At 37.1% G+C, this 20057-nt stretch overlaps 1 protein-coding gene across 4 annotated transcripts in view; it reads left to right on the top strand.

Moving 5' to 3' along the window:
- The first annotated feature begins 10937 nt into the window (after nt 1-10937).
- The window catches only part of MUSK (muscle associated receptor tyrosine kinase), an 83722-nt gene continuing 74602 nt past the window's right edge, over nt 10938-20057 (top strand). For all 4 annotated transcript variants that reach the window (XM_019749523.3, XM_019749520.3, XM_019749519.3 and 1 more), the window contains exon 1: nt 10938-11150. In XM_019749523.3, the coding sequence (XP_019605082.3) occupies nt 11072-11150 (79 nt within the window). In that variant the 5' untranslated portion in view covers nt 10938-11071. The remainder of the gene's footprint in view (nt 11151-20057) is intronic.

Genomic DNA, 20057 nt, shown 5'->3' with positions numbered 1-20057 from the left:
CAATCCTGTCCATTCAAATTTGCTCCGTCTATACTCATTCATGACAATCTCTGCTGTCTCATTTAACAATATCAACATGCTGTAAACTCTCAAGTTGACACTCAAGCCCAAATTTCTTTTCTGAGCTCCAGACCTAAATCCGACCTGCTTTGCAGACATTTTTCTTTGGATGTTACATAGACTTCTCAAACTTCACATCCAAATCCAAAATCATGATTAAGAACATTTTCCTCCTTGAACTGCTTTTTTTTTAATCCAATCTCAAGCATCTTAGTAAATTACACCACATCCATCCAGGTATTCAATCCAAAAACCTGGATATCATTTGTGTTCCTCCTCCTGCCTCCCCAAGTTCTATTGTCTAATACCCCAGGTGAAGTAGCAGTCTTTCTATAACCTAATCTCAGACGTGACATGCCATCACTTCTGCTGCGTTTCATTCATTAGAAGTCAGTCATTAAATCCAGACTACATTCAAGGAAAGAGGAGTACACAATGGCATTCTACAGTTGGGGGGTGCCCCATCTTCAAGGGGCCTAAATACCACCACTGTGAGGGTAGGTTGGCAAGAGCACTGCTCGGATCCTTCTGCGTTGCTCCAAGCCCTGCCAAGAGCTTCTCTCCTTACATTGCCAAATGGCCTAGTGGAAGCAGTTGTCGATGTTTCTTTTGGATTCCAGTGCTTGGCATCGAGCCTAGCAATGACCTGCTGAACTGAATTGAATTGTACGTCTTCAAGCCATGGTCAGAATATATAAACAGTGCTGATGGTTGGGACTACACTCAGAAATTAAGCTCATAAGACAGGATATTTCCTTTGGAGATGATCTAGTTTACTGTGTTCCTATATTTTCCACAGTGACCTAAAAACATATCTAACATTTTTGAGGAATGTGTGGTACAAGCCTGGAACATTCTGGTTAGTATAATGAAAAAGGAGGGAGGAGACAGGCAGTGAGAAATAGGGATAAATTTGTCATCCTGGAAGGGGCTTAGATGATGATTTTTAGCCTTCTCAGTTTCTCTTCGGGTTCCCTCAGGAAACTCTGGACGAGGTTTACAACTGAGGGAAGCAGAATACATGAGGATACAGGAGGGAGGCTTGCAGGGCACTCAGGTACTAGTTTTATTATAAGAGGAACCAAGGAGGAACATTTGCTTACCACCACCCTCGGGTTCCCGAACGAAAAAGGCCAGGGAATGCCTAAAACAAATTCACCCTTTTCCTGTCCATAGAATATGCCAGAATTCCTGACTGCCATGTTTCTCTAGTGAATAAATAACATAATCTTCCTTCGCTACCCAAAGCATAGACCTTAAGTGTCCAGTACTACGTAACTCCAGTCTTGCCTTCTCTCCAACATTGAGCGTGCCTCTAATCTTTCCCCCAAGCTGCAAAACACAATTATGCATGACTTAACACTCCACATGCTACTCTAAGAGGGGGAAAAAAAGACATAAGAGGGCTAGCCAAGGAAATCCCCTTTCATGCTTCACGTCCCTATCAAAAGAATCTACCACCAAAGCCTAAAATTCCTAAGGAGAAAGAAGGATATGGTTTCATTCATTCACTCTTTCATCACTAAATAAGTACCAAGTGCTACAATCCATCAGGAACTCCACTAGGCACAGGAATCACAGAGATGAAAGACCAAAAAAGAAGCCTTCAGTATGCTCACATGCTTGTGGAGAGAGAAACTCATGACCAGGTAAGAATTCTATTGTACAGGGTGTTGTGAGTTCAGAGAGAGGCGAGTCCAGTTGGGAGCCCCCAGGGACAGGAGATAAGACATCCTACTTGGACTGGGACATCAAATGAGACTTCTCAGGGAAGTAAGAACCAAGTGAAAATGTGAAGGGCAAGCCCTGGTTGGCTAAAAAGAAATGGGGGAGTGGCTTTCTAGCAGAAAGGAAACATGTTAAAAGGCATGGAAGCCAGAAAGAGTTTGGTGATTTCAAGGCACTACAGTTATGCCTTGAACAAAGAATGTGAGGAAGGGAAGATGAGAGAAGAGGGAGGAAAGGTAAACAGAGGCTGCCATGCGAGGGAGTGTGGAGTTTCCCCACAGACAGCAGAGAGCCATAAAACATTCCAAGCAGAAGAACGATGTGGCCAAATTTATATACTAGAAAGAGCTCTCTGACATCAGTGTAGAACGAATGATCAGCAGGGAAGACCCATTAGGGAGCAGCTGTAGTAAACAGACAATAAATTAAAGAGAGCTTAAAGGAAGGCAGTGAGGGCAGTGAGGAAGGGGCAAATTAGAAAGGCCTTCAGAGTGTAAACCTGATAAGACTCAGATTAATACAGGGCTAAGGAAAGACAAAGATGTCAGGATCATTCACAGCTTAATGGCTTGGGAAGCTGCGTGAAAGATGGGGGTATTCACTGAAACAAGAACTAAAAGAATTCCAATGTTTCAGGGAAGATGATGAGTTTAGTGTTGGACATATTGATGTTATAGGGACTTAAGACCAATTTCCCTATTACTAGGATCTTGGATTCATTTAAATTAAGACAGACACTTTGGTCAGTTTCAGTTGCGTGTGGGGCAGCCATATAGGTGACCAGATATACAGATGTTTCCAAAAGAGATTTAAATCAGAGATACAGATGTAGGAGTCAGACATATATAGATGTTGTCTAATACTGTAAAATGGTTAAAACCACTCAAAGTATGTGCACAGTCAAAACAGGAGTGACAAGGACTTTTTTCAATATTTAAATTCTACATTGGGGAAAAAAGGATTTTATGAAGGAGGCAATAAAATCACAACAGAAGCAGGGACGAGCGCTATCAAAAAACAGCAAATTAAAAAGAACGTCAAGTAAAAAGAACCGGCCAATATTGTCATATGTTGAGGAAAAATCAAGTAAGATGCATACTAATGTATCTATTAGCTTAGCAAATTTTTTTTTTTTCATTTTGATATTTTTTTGGCAACATGTTTTCCCAGGCAGATTTTAAAACTTTACATCGTCAAATGACTTCCAGGTTTTGTTTCATATGAAAGGCTTTTCCCATAAAAATGTGTATCTTTTTAATGTTTTCTTCTAGGACTTTTAATTGATTAGAATTTGACTTTGCTGTAATATATGAGGTACAGACATAATTAATTTTTTGGATGACTCCTCAATTGACATAATAAGTCATCATTTCCCTCTGATTTAAAATGCCACCTTTATCATTTATTCAATTTCCATTGATCTATTTATAGTCTAGTACAACACTATTTTAATTATTATATAATGGTTTACAATATGTTTTAACATTTGGCAGTCAAATTACCCCTTGTTACTCTATTTTTTTCAACGATTTTCACAAGTTAGTTTTGCTTATTATTTAGTTTCTTATTAAAGTATTATTTAATAATTATTAAATAAATTCTTATTTCAAGTCAGTTATTCGAGGTCCAAAAATACTATTGGAATTTTACTGGGTTTATGTTTAGTGTATAGACCACACTATCTCAGGAAGCAATAGTCCTGCTAAAACTGTGGCTTGCCATTTTTCTCCTTCACAAACTGCACTAGGACCCTGGTTGGAGATGCTGAAGTATAAATAAAAGCCTGCTACAAGTAGCTCTCTTTACTGTCTAGATCTCTAGCTCTAAGAAAGATTGCATGAACTATGGCTACATGCCTAGGATTGATGTAAAACTCAGGTGTCAGCGGAGAGGGAAACATACTCTTCCTTTTGCTAAGAAGAAAACAAAATTAAAAAACCCCTCCACCGCTGTTAACTTGTCCAACATCTTAGGTACTAATACACCAAGATAAGTAGGGGCCCAAGAAATTCATAATTAATATTGATGACAGTAAGAGAAGTAGATAAAATCAGTAATCAATTCTTCCATTCATCCAGTGAGTGGCAAAAGCAATAAGTGAGCACAAATTAGAGCAATTCAATGAAGAAACTCTCAGTTTTCTAAGGCCAAAAGTTTTTGATGCTATCATCTATTCTTACAGGGAAATTGTTATCTTCCACATCTCCATTAACAACTGGAATACTTTTGGGGATGAGGTTAAACTTGAAGGCAGCAAGTCCTGAGGGTTTTCTTTTACTAGGAACCAGAAAGTAGATGCAGGCTGTGACTTGGACAAAAACTGCATGAATTGTCTGGTCCCTTAGAAGTTCAGGAATATCGAAACTATGCCTGCTGAGAAAGTTACTTTTGGTCCCAGAGAGAAGGAAGCATACACATATTTATCTGCCTTCCCAAATTTATTAGGGCAAGTCCTACCAGAACCTTGACTCATCTCATCAGTAGATGTACAAAAATATTGGATCACCATCTAACCAAGCTGCTTGCCAAGATTGTTCACACCAATTTGTAAAAAAGCCTGGATGACTCACCCACATATGGCAGACCATGGCCAGTGTGATCTTGGGATAGCACCTGACATCCCATTCTTCTTTCAGAGTCCCTGGATAACCATGTTTGCTGTTTCCCTGATTTCTCAGTTGTACTCATTTAAGAAGTTAAGATCACTACTTACCTTGACTAGTTTAACCTCTAAGCTTGGTTGGCTATAAAAACATCCACCTATAATAATGAATTGTATATCTGCAATGTAGATGCAGTGGTTTGGGGGCAAATTTTCATACTTGGAAGTCAGATATACCTGCATTAGAATTTTATCTCCGTCATTTAATAGTTACAAGACTTTGAACACATTTCTTAACCTTTCAGAGCTTTAATTTTCTTGTCTGCAAAAGAGACATTTATAGTTGCAATCAACAGAGAATGATTCTGCTTAATTTAGGAGGAAAGGAATGCATTGGTAGAATACTAGGTAGTTTATGGAAACCTGGGAAATGCTGGCGATCCAGACAGGAACCAAAGGCAGCCAGGTGGCAAGCACTATGACCAAGATCTCAGCGAAGGAACAGCTTGGTCAGGGTGACACAGCTCTGCTACCGGACACTGGGCATGGCCGCTGGCACTGCCGTCACTGGATACTGGATACTGCTGAGACGCTGCCATAACTACCTAGGCTCTTGGCACCACTGCCCCTGAACATTTGATGCTACTACTACTGGAACGAATCCTCATTATCTCCGTCTTTGTGCCACTTGTTCCAGAGTCAGAGTCCCAGCAAAGGCGTCTGATTGTCTGAGCTTCAATCACTTGTCCACATCCAGCGACCAGTGTCCACAAGAATAAGTATCCCCTTTTCTTGGCTTTTGTAGGGAGACCAGGAATCTGACTCGTACCAAAATTCACACAAATATAGGAAGAGGTTCAAATACTGAGTTTTTTTTTTTTTTAAGACCCAAAAGCTTCACTATAAATAAAGGATAAGGCCTTCCTTCCTTACAAAGACGCTTTTATGATTAGTATTTATTTGGTCATAAAAATGACAACTGTAGTTGTCAGAATTTTAAAGTACAGAGGGTACCAAACAATGGATACACATTTTAAGAAAGGAAAAAACTGTATTAAAATTGTAATACTCAATATATACTGATAACAAAAGATGAATACAAGTCATGTGTATACATTTTTGGGGCACCCCTGGTATATACATAAAAATGTTTAATCAAAACATAAATTGAAGAACATCATTGTATTTGACTTTTTACACAAATTTTTTAAGACTTTTTTTAGAGTAGTTTTAAGTTTACTATTTACAAGGGGGTACAGAGATTTCTCATATACCCCCTCTCCTCACACATACATACTGTCCCCATTATCAACATCACCCACCAGAACGGTGCTTTTTTTTTTTTAAGCAGAGATGAACCTATATTGACACATCATAATCACCCAGAGTTCATAGTTTACCTTACGGTTCATTCTTGGTGTTGTACATTCTGTTGGGTTTGGACAAATGTATAATGATACACATCCATCATTACTATGTCTTACAGAGTATTTGCAATGCCCTGAAAATCCTCTTTGCTCTGCCTAGGTATTCATAGCTTATCCTCACTACCCCAGCCTCTGGCAAACACTGATCTTTTTATTGTCTCCATAGTTGTTTCCTTTTCCTGAATGTCATATAATTGGAATTGTACTGTGAGTCGTAGTAGCCTTTTCGGATTGGCTTCTTTTTCTTAGTAACATGCATTTAAGTTTCCTCGGTGTCTTTTCATGGCTTGATAGCGCATTTCTTTTTAGCACTGAATAATGTTCCATTGTATGGATGTACCACAGTTTATCCATTCACCTGCTGAAGAATAGTTTAGTTGCTTCCAAGTTTTCGCAATTATGAATAAAGCTGCTATAAGTATCTGTGTGCAGGCTTTTCTATACATAAGTTTTCAACTCCTTTGTGTAACTACCCAGGAGTATGATTGCTGGATCCATATGGTAAAAGTATGTTAAGTTTTGTAAAAAACCACAAACTGTTTCCAAAGTGGCTATGCCATTGTGCATTCCCACCAGCAATGTGTGAGAGTTCCTGTTGCTCTATCCTCCTCACCAGCATTTGATGTTTCAGATTTAAGCCATTCTAATGGATGTGTAGTGGATAATTTTTAAAATTACTTGAAAATCCTTCTGGTAGCACTCAGGGTATAAACAGCCTATGGCAGCAGATCGAGGCAAGGTAGATGAAACCTGCAAGAATAACAACCGTTCCATAGCTTTCTCTAGCAGGTGATGATGAAATTGGCACCCCCAGTAGGCAATGTGGAAGGCTTCTTCCCTCAGTACTATTTAAGCCAGATGTGAGAACTTCAGGGTCTTTGAACTGTAGCCATATTAGAATTTTCCATGGGGTTTTCCAACTAGTTTTGTTCTATGGTCTGGAAAAACCAAAGTAGTGAACCGATATTCTGGAAAAATCCCGGTACCACATTGGAGTATTGAAGAAGTATTTCAAAGAGGCAAGTGCTGATATGATGAAGAAACAGCATAGTCATCTTTTGAAACAAGCAGAGGTGGATGAAAGTGTGACATGCTGATTAGATGATTCAAACAGGAATAGTGGCAATAAATGGGAGTGCTGGCATGCCTCTCTTTTCTGGTGTCTCATTTTTGCTCTGGGAAAAGCTATAACTCCTTAAAGAAGCCAGCAGGAGTGTCCTTCCATTTGTCCTTTAGATTTACTTCTCTGCTCTGTGCCTGTGGAAACGGACTTCCGTGAATTCCATCAATGGGCATTCTTGCTCTCTACTTTCCTGTTGGATTTGGCCAATGATGAGAATCTGCCAGGAATCAAAGGCATCCTCAGGAGCTGGCCAAGTCCCTCACCCAAAGGTCTATGCTCCTATTAGGGGTCACTCTCAAATCAGTCATCTCTGACTCTAGGGTCCAGTAACTGTTTTTCTGCCCTGTCAGCCCTCAGGCCTAGAGATAGCAAAGAGTGACTGTTCTGTTCATGGTTCAGTTTCTGCACTAATTGTTGTGGTTTTCAGACACCTTACACCTTTGTGTATCTCACTTTGTTCTATTTGAGTGAGCCATCTATTTCATTCTGGGACCCAGGCAACAGCGCAAGACATAAAGGACATACATTGACCAGCTCAGTAGACAACTTTTCCTTCTGGAAGTTCTTGCGGGCATATAATTAAATACTCCACTTTCTACATTCATTCAGTTTTTCTTTCCCACCACTACATTTCATTCTCTTTTCTGGAATGCTGCTTCCTTGAACTAATATATTACTAACAAATACCCTTTCCTCCTTCAACTGCCCAAATAAACCTAACCATTCAACCTCTTTCATGTGGGAGGCTGAGAAGTGCTAGAGAAAAAAGAAAATCACACCAGGGAGTTTAGGTATTAGTATAACTTTACAGTGAGCAACTTCACTCTGTGCTGTCTTATTCTCTAGGATAACTTTTAAATCTCTTTCAACCTTACCTTCTACTTTATAGAGACAATAGAAGTCATAGATAGGGCTCTGTAAACTCTTTGCCATTCCACCTACAAATTTCTGTACTCATCCCTTCCTCATCATTTTCTATTACAAGATCCTATGGTCAGGACCCCCAGCCACCTTCCTTGAGACCTTGAACTACCTCTTCTCTTTTTTGTGTCTTTAACCTCTTTCTCTCTACAGGATTCTTCACAATACACCTTCAAAATAAATGAGAAATAAATACATTCTGTCTCCATCCAACCTCTCCCTTCAGCTGCTGCTTCACTTTCTCCTCCCCCATAATCACTCTTGAGAGAATTTTATGTTCTGTCTCCATTTTCTTACTTCCTGTTCCCTCTTCAATCTATGTATACCACTCTGTTTTCTCATCTCATTCCTTGCTGTTCCCTGAGACAGCCCTGTCACAGGTCATAAGTCACATCTAAGGGGCTAAATTCAAGGGAAATCTTTCAGTTCTTTCTTACTTGATCTCTCAGTAGCATTCTTACCCAATCTTATGAGATTGAGGGAAGACTTACCCTCAATCTCATATATTCTCCACATGTCCAGAAAGAAGCCAAATCACTGGCTGGCACCCAGTCTCCATTCCCTGTGGCTGAATAAGTCTGCTATTGTAAGGAATAGATTTACTGATATTGTAGGCCAGAAGGCCATTTTGTAGCCAACTTCTAAGAAACTGCAGCAAGAAGAATAATTGGCTGACAGCCTCCAGCTGCCACACTTTGGGATCATGCCTAAGCCACACTCTCCATGGGTTTCTCTTAACCAATGATTGATTCATTTTGAACCAGCCCTCGCTCTCAAATTCTGGCTTTATTTTTCCCTCGACAGAGTTTTGTCTCCCCTTAGTTTTGCACGGTACTATTGTCCACTTCAGACCCAGGTCGTGGTGGAATTTGAAGGGGATAATTTCCTAGGGTCACTGGGTCTTTAGGGTACAGTTCCCATTGGATTCAAAATGGGCACCATCCACGCTTGTTTGAGGTTTTAGGTACAAGGGAAAAGAGGACCAAGGGTGCTCACTCACAAATCACCTCCCGGACATTTGAATGAGCAGGATCCTTAAACGGCTCATCTTGTACTTCCCTGTATTGATGGTTGGTCCTGATCCTGAGCTGAACTTTAGCTCACACGTGTATAGTCACCCAACTTTCCAGAACCCTGTGCTTCACCTACTGCTACTTATGGGAATGACAGGTAGCCACACTGTTCATCCTGCTGATTCCTGAATTTCACATGAAAAAATATGCTCGTCCTGTTAATCTCTAAATCTCCCGTGAAATATGTGGCACTTGCAGGATATTCTCAGAGCAGAAAACTGATCGTATCTATGTCTCTTCTATTAAAATTACATTGGGATTATTTTAATTGCAATTTAAGAAATCAAACTCATATTAGCCAAGCCAAAAGCTGGCGGGGGGAGAAGAGGAGGTATTACTTTAAATAATAAGGAAGTCCAACGGATAGATCTGACTTTGCACATGGTTTCCTGTTAATGGAGCATGAAAGTCTTCAACAGCTCCAGAGTACCTGGTCCTGATAGGTGGTGATCTAAGAGCTTATTTTGTATTAGTTCTAGAAAAATGCTAGGGAGACCATAGACTGACCAGCTTAAACCATAAGCCCACTTCTGAACTATGGCTAAGTAGTAAAAGTGTTCTACATACAAAATATTTGCAAAGTATATATCAAATAATATAAATTATTTACATCCAGAGTACTTAAAAACTCCTATCAATTAATAATAATTAAAAAATGACCTATGAGGAAAATGGACAAAAGCCACAGAATAGGAAAATGAATAACAACAAATATATAAAATATTCTCATTACCAGTAGTAGTTGGTGAAATAAATGTAAATTAAAACAATGAAATACCAATTTTATTCTATTTAAAGTAAAAATTCAAAGGTAAGTGTTGATGAGAGTGTGGGAAAATGGGTTCCCTCATAAGTTGCTGGGGATTAGTTAAATGTACCATATTACATCCATGATTTAGAAGACTATGCAGCCAATAGAAATAATGAGGTAGTGCCACATATATTAACATAGAAAAGTCTTGGAGACTTTCTATGTTTTGGAAGCCACACTTTTGTGCCTTCATGAGAATCCACTGCAAAGAGTGTAATTGGCTGACAGCACACAGCTGCTGACTCAGTGGACTCATGAGGCCAAAGAATGAGGGTGCTACCAACGCAAGGGGGAAAAAATCTCAAAACAATGCAATAAGTGCAATGATAGAAACGTGCACAAAAATTTTATGGAAGCCAGAGGAGGCAAACCTAATACAACTTTGAGAAGACACGGAATTTTGGTTCTGGTGCGTCTGGCAGGAGGAGATGATGACCAAATTGAGATAAGTGTTATCTGGGTGGAGAGGAGGGGGAAAGCATTCCAAGAGGCTGGAACAATATGAGCAATTCATGGAGGTAAGGAAGCTATATATACAGGAAGGCATCAGCTTGTTGCTAAATATTAAAATAAGAGGTACAGAAGGATTATAAAACACGAGGCTAACGAGGTAGACAGAGTCTGGCAAGGCCTCCTATATATTAGGGAGGTTTGAATATGTTTTCATGTAATGAGGAGGTTACATGAACAGAAGTTAGAGGCTGGTAAGACAGACACAAGGCAGAGAGAACAGACAGGAGGCTGTCACTGTCGTTCAGAGAAGATGAATGTCTAAAAAGGAAGTTGGGATAGCGTGATACTAGTTGGAATCAAAGGAGGGGAGAAAATCAAGGAATATTGAGTTGGTACCATCTGTAGGTATTGGTAACGGGTTGGATGTAAGAGGTGGAGTAAAGGAGGGGGAGGAGTCACACTTAGATACACCCCGGGCTCTGGTGTGAGTGGAGAGGTGGTGAGCTGAATCAGAAGATGAGCAAACCTATACCTCAGGGAATACAGTGGTAGTTGCAAAAGGCATCTGGTATTGTCCTTCTGCCACTGTCTTAAAAGGGATTCTAAAGGGATTTTCTTTCCCTTGTTCCTCCAGCCGTACACTTGCATTACTGGCCTAAGTGGATACTCACCAGCTGGCCGTGTCCATCATTACAGCCAAGTCTGAGAATTCCTGATTATACTTAGAGCCTGTGGAGCTGCTGACACAAACAGTCATTAGCAGACGACTTTTGTTACTTTTGTAACAAACTATGCTTTAAAATGTAAACGGTTGGGGGCATTTTCCTAGAGTTGTCCAGAAGGAACTTTCTCCTGCCTGAGCCTGGATTAATCATGAGAGAGCTCGTCAACATTCCACTGGTACACATTCTTACCTTGGTTGCCTTCAGCGGGACTGAGACACTTCCAAAAGGTTGGTTTGAGCAGTTTTATCTTGTTGTTGGCTTGTTACTGTTCTAAAGCGTGTATGTGTGCTCTGATCATGGCCGATTCATATTACGGCAGGCGTGGGTTTCACTTGGTGAAGTAGGGACGCAATGTAGGGAGAGGGAGAAAACTATATAAATAAGTGATTGATTGATGTTCGCCTTACTACCGGTATCCCTCCCCGCCTTAAGCTGTACAATAAAAAGTTCGGCCATACACTTCATGCACAGCCCTCACTTGTACAGGAAACATTAGCAGGTAGAAACGTTAGACTGCAAGTTATCAAGGTCTGTTTTGTTTATGTGTATGTCAAACTTCAGGGTGATCTAAACGGGTGATGAAAACCTTTTTGCTCAGTTTGCCAGGAATATAATCAACCCTACTCCCAGACATCCACAGTGTTTGCTTCTGAACAAGAGTTATTTCTATTTTCAGTTTGAGTTTTTACAAAACTCTTCATAAAGATTTTAGCTCCTAAAAAATCAGAATTAGAGAAAGATGCACACAATTTGCCTGTTTATAAAAAATGCCTGAAGACAATGGGTTCTCAGTAACTTTGAGGCCGAGTCATGATTTGGCTTGGCAAGAGACTATGAAGTTTTTTTCAGAGCCTCTGGAATGTACCGGAAATAACACCACCTCAGGGGAAAGGAAAGCAACTTAAGAAACTGACAAACACCTGTTGCAGTAGCAAGAATGTCCGTAGTGATATGGTTACTGGCCAGTGTATTATGAAACTGAGACGAGTGTATTTCAAACCAGGAAGAAAGACTGGAAAATATGTGATTTGTAAAGTGACTGAGGGCTTTGTTGAAATTGGAAAAAAAAAAAAAAAAATGAGAAAGTAGATTGAATGGTACCGATTAAAGAGTTTTCAAATTAAATGTATTATAGTAGAATAAAGAGTTCTGTGTCTTACGACATACTCAAATTAATTATTTTCATTTAGATTACTTTATCAAAGAACTGAACATGCTTGCATTGTATATCTAAGTGACAGTAGAATCTGTATGTAGGTAGGAAACATAGCTTTAGATTTTGAGGTTCACTGAAATTTCTGGAGCCACAAGGTCAAGATTCAAATGCAGCTTTTCTCACAGTCTGATTTCATAGACATGTTGTTTTGTTGCTGCCTTTTTCCATTTGATATGAGCAGAATGGTATCTTCAAATGGATTTAAACATTTAATTGCCAACCAATACTTTAAGGTAAAAGAGAATTGAGATCTTTTCAAATAGCTAATAATAGCCAGAAAGACTTAACATTGGCTTCAGATTATTTTCATTCTTTCTAATCATACAACGGATGTCCGGTAAGACAGCACCTGGACGTTTGGACTTAGGGAATGGTAGAAATCTTATTTGTGCTATTGTAAACCACAACATCACATAAAAATGACATGGTTAAATGCTAAAATTTACTAAAATTTAGTCTCCTAAGGAGGAGGACAATTGATTTTGATGGCTTAAACTAGAATTTGGTGCATGAAAAAACAACAACAAAAAACCCCTCTCTATATGAGCAACTCCTAATTTATGTTCTAGAAAGAATTGATCTTCATTTTTCAAACTTTAGAGGTAAAGCCCTTAATTCAAATGCACACTATCCCTATTTTGAAAACTTCAAAACATGGTGGCAGAAAAGTAACAAAGTCAAACATCCTGGTTTTTAAATAAAATAATCAGATTGTTTCTCCAACTTTGTTTATAATGTATTTACTACTATAGCTAGATTGTAAAATCAAAAAAATTAAAACAATATTTTGCCTGAAACTAATAACAAATAAATAAATAAAAAGTTTATATAAAGAATGGAAAAAACACACAATATTTTGTCTAGTCTATTGTATTTATTGTAAAATCTAAATTAGTATGCATTTAACATCAACCTTAGCCCAAAACATCAGGCCTAGCAGAGCAAACATCGATTAACTACATGCCCAGTACTGAGAATAAATATTATCATGAAAACACAGTCATTAAAATTTTAAATGTCAAAGTTCATAGAATATATTGGTACAAAAAAACACAATAATATGCTATGATCTTAATATTTTTTAAAGTAATAAAAATGTTCCACACAGACTGTCTCATAGTTGTTTTCTCTATTCTTGGCAGAAGGCAATTTTTAAAAGAGTTTTGTACATGGTATACATTTTTCCTGAGTTCTTTGTCATGAATGAATCAGGGAATCTGCATGATAATATATATTACAAAATAGACTGACAGATTTAAAATAGTGTAAGGGGTATTGAGTGGATTGTTTTCTGTCGGCATGCTATTTTCTCCATATAACTAATAACTGACTTTGTAGAATTAATAGTTTATTGTTTTAGTTTAATTGAAATTCCTAATGTTCAAAGACAGGAGGGAGAGTCGCTATCTTTCTGGATCATTTTGACTAGTGATACTTCCAACGACGAGTTCAATATTATAACACACAAGTAGGAGAATTTTACAAACCAAACATACTTCAATAATATTTCATTGCTTTATCGGTAAGTGTAAGTGTACGGTGGAATTTAAATTCTGTGGGAGTATAGGAGTTCATGTAAGCAGCACTGAATTTTTAAAATATGCACAAAGAACTCCTGTCCAAACTCTACTTTTAAAATTGCCCCATTTACTACCATACCTACCGTGTGCCCCTGAAAATAAGAACTAGCTGGACAATCAGCTCTGATGTGTCTTTTGGAGCAAAAATTAATATAAGACCAGGTATTATATTATATTATTATATTATATTATATTATATTATATTATATTATATTATATTATATTATATTATATTATATGACCCAGTCTTATAGTAAAATAAGACTGCGTTCTCTGGTCCACTGCTTTATAGTAAAATAAGACCGGGTCTTATATTAATTTTTGCTCCAAAAGACGCATTAGAGCTGATGGTCCGGCTAGGTCTTATTTTCAAGGAAACACGGTAGAAGTTTTTGAGTTGAGTGATTTATCTTTAGATATATTTGAGTAACCTTCTCTTCTAAATCATACATATACAGGGATAGGATTCACAGACCTGACATATGACTAATTCAGAGCAGGCACAGCTGTCATTGAAATCCAGGACACCAAGTCCTGGATGAATGTTTTATATTGATGTGCATTGAAAGAGTAACTCATTACATGTTTGGGGAAACACAGTTGCTTTAAATACTATTGACCTCAAAGAACAGAAAGAAAGAGCAGAAATGGCAAGATTTCTGCATGTTCCCAAAGGGGAAGTAGCCAGCTTTGCAGTAAAATAGGACTTGCAGTCACTGGGGGAAAGTGACAAGTGAGGAGTGAGTAGAGAACCTGAAGGAAGTGGTCCTGTTCAGGAAGATGAAAGCAGTGGACCAGAGAACGCAGAAGGATTGCCTGGGCCATGCTGGAGACTACACCTTCCCAGTGGCCCTGATCTGCACTGTTGTTTCACTTTGTCCAACAAAACTGTAAGAGCAGCGAGGACAGCCAGTTGGATTAGTTCAAGACTAGTGATTTTCCAGGGTCAGTGCAGTGAAAGGACTAGAGAGTAAGAGAGTTGAGAGTCTATGGCAACATACCATGTGGTATAAGATGAATAATGAAGAAAGTGAAATGAGGACATTTAAGGACGGGAAGAGAATGTTAAGATCAAGTTTATTTTCCTAGTCTCCACTGTCTGTGTCGTCAGAGAAAGCATGTCACCTCTGTGAGCCTCAGCTTCCTCATAAAACGGAGAAGTGCTTACCGGTGCTCAACACATAACGTTATGTACTATGCTAAGGATTGTCAATAATCGGTGAAATCATCACTCCTGGGTATATGCACATTTTAGATGAATCCCTATGAGATCATGTCTTAACCCAAAGAAATGCCCTCAAGAGAGTCTGTTTCAGAAATTCGAACAGGCTGAGCCAAAACTCTTACCTGTCTGTGCCCAAGGTCATTCCTGAAGTTTAGGACCAAGAGTGTGTTCTGTAACAAAGAATCGATGATACAGCACTAATAAGTGATTATTGAGATTATTAATGAACCTTACAAGTTTCAAAGATAGCATAATAAAAAATAACATGTGTTATTACATCACCCGTAGGATACATGTGTCAGTTTCTAAGATAGGCCAAACGATGAGCAATACTGAATATCCTCTTTCTTTGGGGGCTTTGGGAAATTTCCAGTACCAAAGTGTTGTCTCATACTGAAAAAACAATACTGTATTCATGATGTTAGAAAAACATGAATATGATCCAAGTCTGAGCCCTAATTTTACCAAAACAGAAAGGATCAAATACACCTGACTTCTTTGTTTACTCAATCATTTGGTCACGCTAATCAGCAGCTTCAATCAGAAGTTGGTGTGTCAATGCCCATGTGCAAGAGACCATCAAAGGGTAATACCATGTCCTTCTCATTGAATACCTAGTGTTCAAGTTAAGTTACTCTTTGGGTCCAGAAGAGTAGAGTGTTCATTTTCATGTATTTGTTATTCATGTGGTCCTTGGATTGAGGGAAGAAATAGTGCCCTAGCTTAAACAGGCTCTGGCTGAGATGAAAGCTGGATAGCAGTATGAAAGTAAATAAGAGACGTCTGCTGAGTCAATAAGTATCATTAACTACAACTATGTGATTGTGTCAGTAAAAATTTGAAAGCAGATTTGTTTGGATAATTTTGGATTATGGGCAAAATGGACTTAACCAACTATATTCTGCCTATAGAAATTGATATTGATATAAACCTTATTTTCCCCTGTCTGTAACTACCGTGTTTCCCCCAAAATAAGACCTAGCCAGACCATCAGCTTTAATGCGTGTTTTGGAGCAAAAATTAATATAAGACCTGGTATTATATTGTATTATATTATATTATATTATATTATATTATATTATATTATATTATATACCGGGTCTTATAGTAAAATAAGACGAGGTCTTATATTAATTTTTGCTCCAAAAGACACATTAGAGCTGATGGTCTGGCTAGGTCTTATTTTCAGGGAAACACAGTAGTACTATGCTGAACACATGGTATTAAAAGATAGGAACTTTAAATCAATTTTAACCTTGAAGTTCAGCTCTATCACTTTGTACTTTTGTTATGTTTAGACAAGTTATTTAACCATTCTTGGCCTCCATTCCTCATCAGCAAATGTAAATAATAATAGTATCAGCCTTTATGTGTGTTGTGATAAATAAATGAGATAAAGGATGAAAAATATAATGCGTATCCTATAGCAGGCTCTTAATTTTAGATTCAAAAATTGTTAAAAAAAAAAAAAACAGAGTCAAATCACATAAGACTGTCATGCCACCGAATGTTATGGGAAGGTGTTCCTTAGTAACACCTCACATATTTCTCCATGTCTAAGTCTGTCAAGACTTTCTAACATTTACTTGTGTGGTCTTAACTGATCTCAACAACATTTGTGTCACCTCATTGGAAAAACAATATTAATAGTATGTCTATTATCTCTGTCACTTCTGCATCTGTGTCTATTTGAGAAGAAACTAATGAATAAAGTTTATTTTTTTATAAAAATAATACATGCTCATTAAGCATGATTTTGAAAACACAAAATATACAAAAGTGGAAAGGAGAAAAAGTCACCTATACTTATAAGACTGTTAACATATTCTTCCAAAAATGTTCTTCCATTTTTTTTCTACATGTCCTAAAAAAAGTATGATTATAAAATTGTTTATATAATTCTACTGCCTGTCATTTTTACTTACCACTAAAACATGAGCATCTTCTGTATTATTAGTACTCTTCAAAATACTATTTGCAATGCCTGCGTAAATAATATCCTGGTTAGATAAGAGTTGCTGGTATATGTTTAATACCGGCTTCTCTAAGGAAAAGAAGGCCCTGGTTTGTTGGTTTCTCTAGTGTAAATACTCCAACCACAGCCAGTTTTAGGTAACAACAGTGAAATGGGAAGAGATGTGCAATAGCATGTCTTTATATGGTATTTCTATCATACAGATACATTAACTGGAAATAACCTCAAGAACATAGATAATAGTAAAATGTAGTAAAATAATTGGGAAGTGGTCAATTTTGAGTATTATGACTTTGTTTTTAACATAATTCGATATAAGTTTATATAACTCAGCTTTTAATAATGGCTATATTTAACAATTGTCTCACAAAATTCCTGAAAAATTAACATTTGGCTCTTGCAAGGTAGTATGAGCCAGCCCCGGCAGTTTTGTTAGGAGACACAACTGTGTACCTAACTCTTCTCCCACTTTTGTACAGTAAATACAACTTAGTACAATCAATCTGTTTTATGCTGTAAACGTCATCTAGAGGCCTTTCCATTTCAAGACTATTTCCTTGGGATAGATTCCCAGAAGTAAATACGAATGTACATTTACGTGCAATCCATGACCAGAACAATTGAACCGTTCAGGTTTCTGTTTCTAAATCACAGAATCAAGTAACACATAGGGGTCGATAACACCGAGGGCCAAAGACAGTTTGAAGAGCTTTATGTATGTCCATTGATTTCATCTTCATGACAAGCCCTTATGGTTGTTTACTTATCATCCCAGTGGAGCAGGGAAGGGATGGAGCAGAGATATGAAGTCAAGCCCTGTGGGAGAGTGCCTCTCAATGCCTATTTGCTCCAGAGTCTGTCTTTCTAAATGATGAAATCATTCAATGTTATCAATTAACCTTTGGGCCCATCACTACCTGCATCCCACAAACTTAATCTTTTTTGCTTTTATCTCTTAATATCTATGTGATTAGACAATAAATCGCTTATTTCATTCATTAGTTGTTTAGAAAATATATACTTTTTTCTTAAGAGATTGACTTTCTCAAACTTTATCATCTAAAGTTTCCTTCCATTGCCTTGAAAAAGGAACATTTCTGCGGCATTCTGATTTATTTAATTTTTTATTACAAAGATAATATGTGTTCATTTTTTTAACACTGTAAGATACAGCAAAACAAAAATATAAAATTATACATAATGCTCACACCTAGGGGAAAATGCCTTTTGGTAATGATTCATTCTTCCGTTCCCTTGTTCATATATATATTGTGTGTGTGGGTGGGTGTGTAATTTTCTTTAAAAACTTACAAGCCTGTGACTTCCTTGTAATGTTTGGCTTTGGCTTTATTTAAGGCTATATTTTTACACAACTATGTTTTATGATTGTTGTATCTTCCCTATTGTTCATTTTACCATTAAATAGCATTTCTCTTCTTTTGATAAATGCTTGTCACCTTGTATTTTATTTTTTTATATTAGCACTGCTTTATTGCTTTATCACTTTCGTATTTATTTTGCATATATTTTCCCTTCTGTTTGTTTCCAATATTTCTGTTTTATTTAGATGTATCTTTTATGTTTTTTAATCCTGTACGATAGTGTCTACCTTTTCATAGGTCAGTTTATAAAACCGGCATTTACCATGATTTCTGATATATTTGGGCATCTTTCTTCCACATTATTTTGTGTCTCCCATTAACCACACCACTTCTTGGCTTACTTATCATCCTTTTCTTCTTCTCCTTCTCTTCTTTTTCTTCTTTCTCTTCCTCCTTCTTTTGATTGATAAGTTCTAGTCCCTCTTTTTTTCCTGCTGCTTTGAAAGTTTTGTTTCTTAATCTATTCTTTTAGTGATAACCATTAGTAATTTTTTTCTTTTGTACTATAGTCCCTGTACTTTACAACCCTGTGACTATTTTTATACCCGGCAATCTCTACTTCATCCCTTTCACCTTTTCGTCCATCCTCCCAACCCTCTCCCATGTGGCTTCCATCAGTTTCTCTGTATCTATCAGTTTGTTCCTGTTTTGTTTGTTCATTTATTTTATTTTTTTAGATTTCACATATAAGTGAAATCATATGGTATAGATCATTTAGATATGGATATCATATGATTTCACTTATACGTGAAATCTAAAAAACAAAATAAACAAAACATTAATAAAATTTTAGCGTGCATTTAACATGCATGGTTAAATACATTTTTCTCCCATGTTTGTTGTTATTTAGTACTTCTGTCATCTTCCTGTTTATGGTAAAGAGCTTAGCATGTTTTAAGTACCCATGGAACTTTTTCTCTGAACTTTCATCTTATAATTGTTTACCTAGAATCTTAGCTTCATTGTTTTTTAAACACAAAAATTAGTGGTTTGTTTTTTTAACATTCCACAGTGTGTTAAAATTGCAAATTCATATTTTACCACCATCTATGCTTACTATTGTTTCTTATCTCTCACCCCCTTTTTGGGTACAAGTTATTTTTTACTGAGTTTATATACTTCAGTAACTGTTTCAGAGAAGGTCTATGAGTGGTCAGTATTTTCAGTATTTGTGTCTTTATCATCTTCATTTAAAAATTATTATCAAACTGGCTTTAGAATTTCAGGCTAACAGTTATTTTATCTCAGCCCTTTAAAAGGTATTAGTTCATTGCCTTTTGGTATCAATCAATGATGAATAATCTGAATAATTTCATGTCAGCTTAATTAGCATTCCTATTAAGGTAACTAAACTTTTCTTTGTAGTAGGGTTTAAGATTTTCTATCTTTAATTTTCTGTAGTTTTAATCCAAAATATCTAGGGATGAATTTATTTTTCTTTATCTGGCTTGGCACTTGCTAGGAACTTTCAGTCTGAATATTCATGCTTTTTTTTTTTTCAATTTTGAAAAATGAGCAGCTATATATCACTTTACATATTGCTTCTAGGCCATTCTCTCTGTTTTATTTTTCTGGAACTTCTATTAGAAGTACCTGTCAATCTATATTTATGTCTTTTAACTATTCTTTAATACCTTTCCTTTCTTTATTTCTCTGTACTGAATTCTGTATGTTTTAACAGTTATTGCTTGGAAGTTGGAAAATGGTAGCCTTGATACCTATACATGTTATTTTACCTAAAATTTCTGCTCTCTTA

The sequence above is a fragment of the Rhinolophus sinicus genome, chromosome 16 (genome assembly GCF_057876585.1).
Source record: "Rhinolophus sinicus isolate RSI-liver-muscle chromosome 16, RSI-T2T, whole genome shotgun sequence".
Taxonomy (NCBI): domain Eukaryota; kingdom Metazoa; phylum Chordata; class Mammalia; order Chiroptera; family Rhinolophidae; genus Rhinolophus; species Rhinolophus sinicus.
This window is presented reverse-complemented; position numbering and strand designations above follow the sequence as displayed.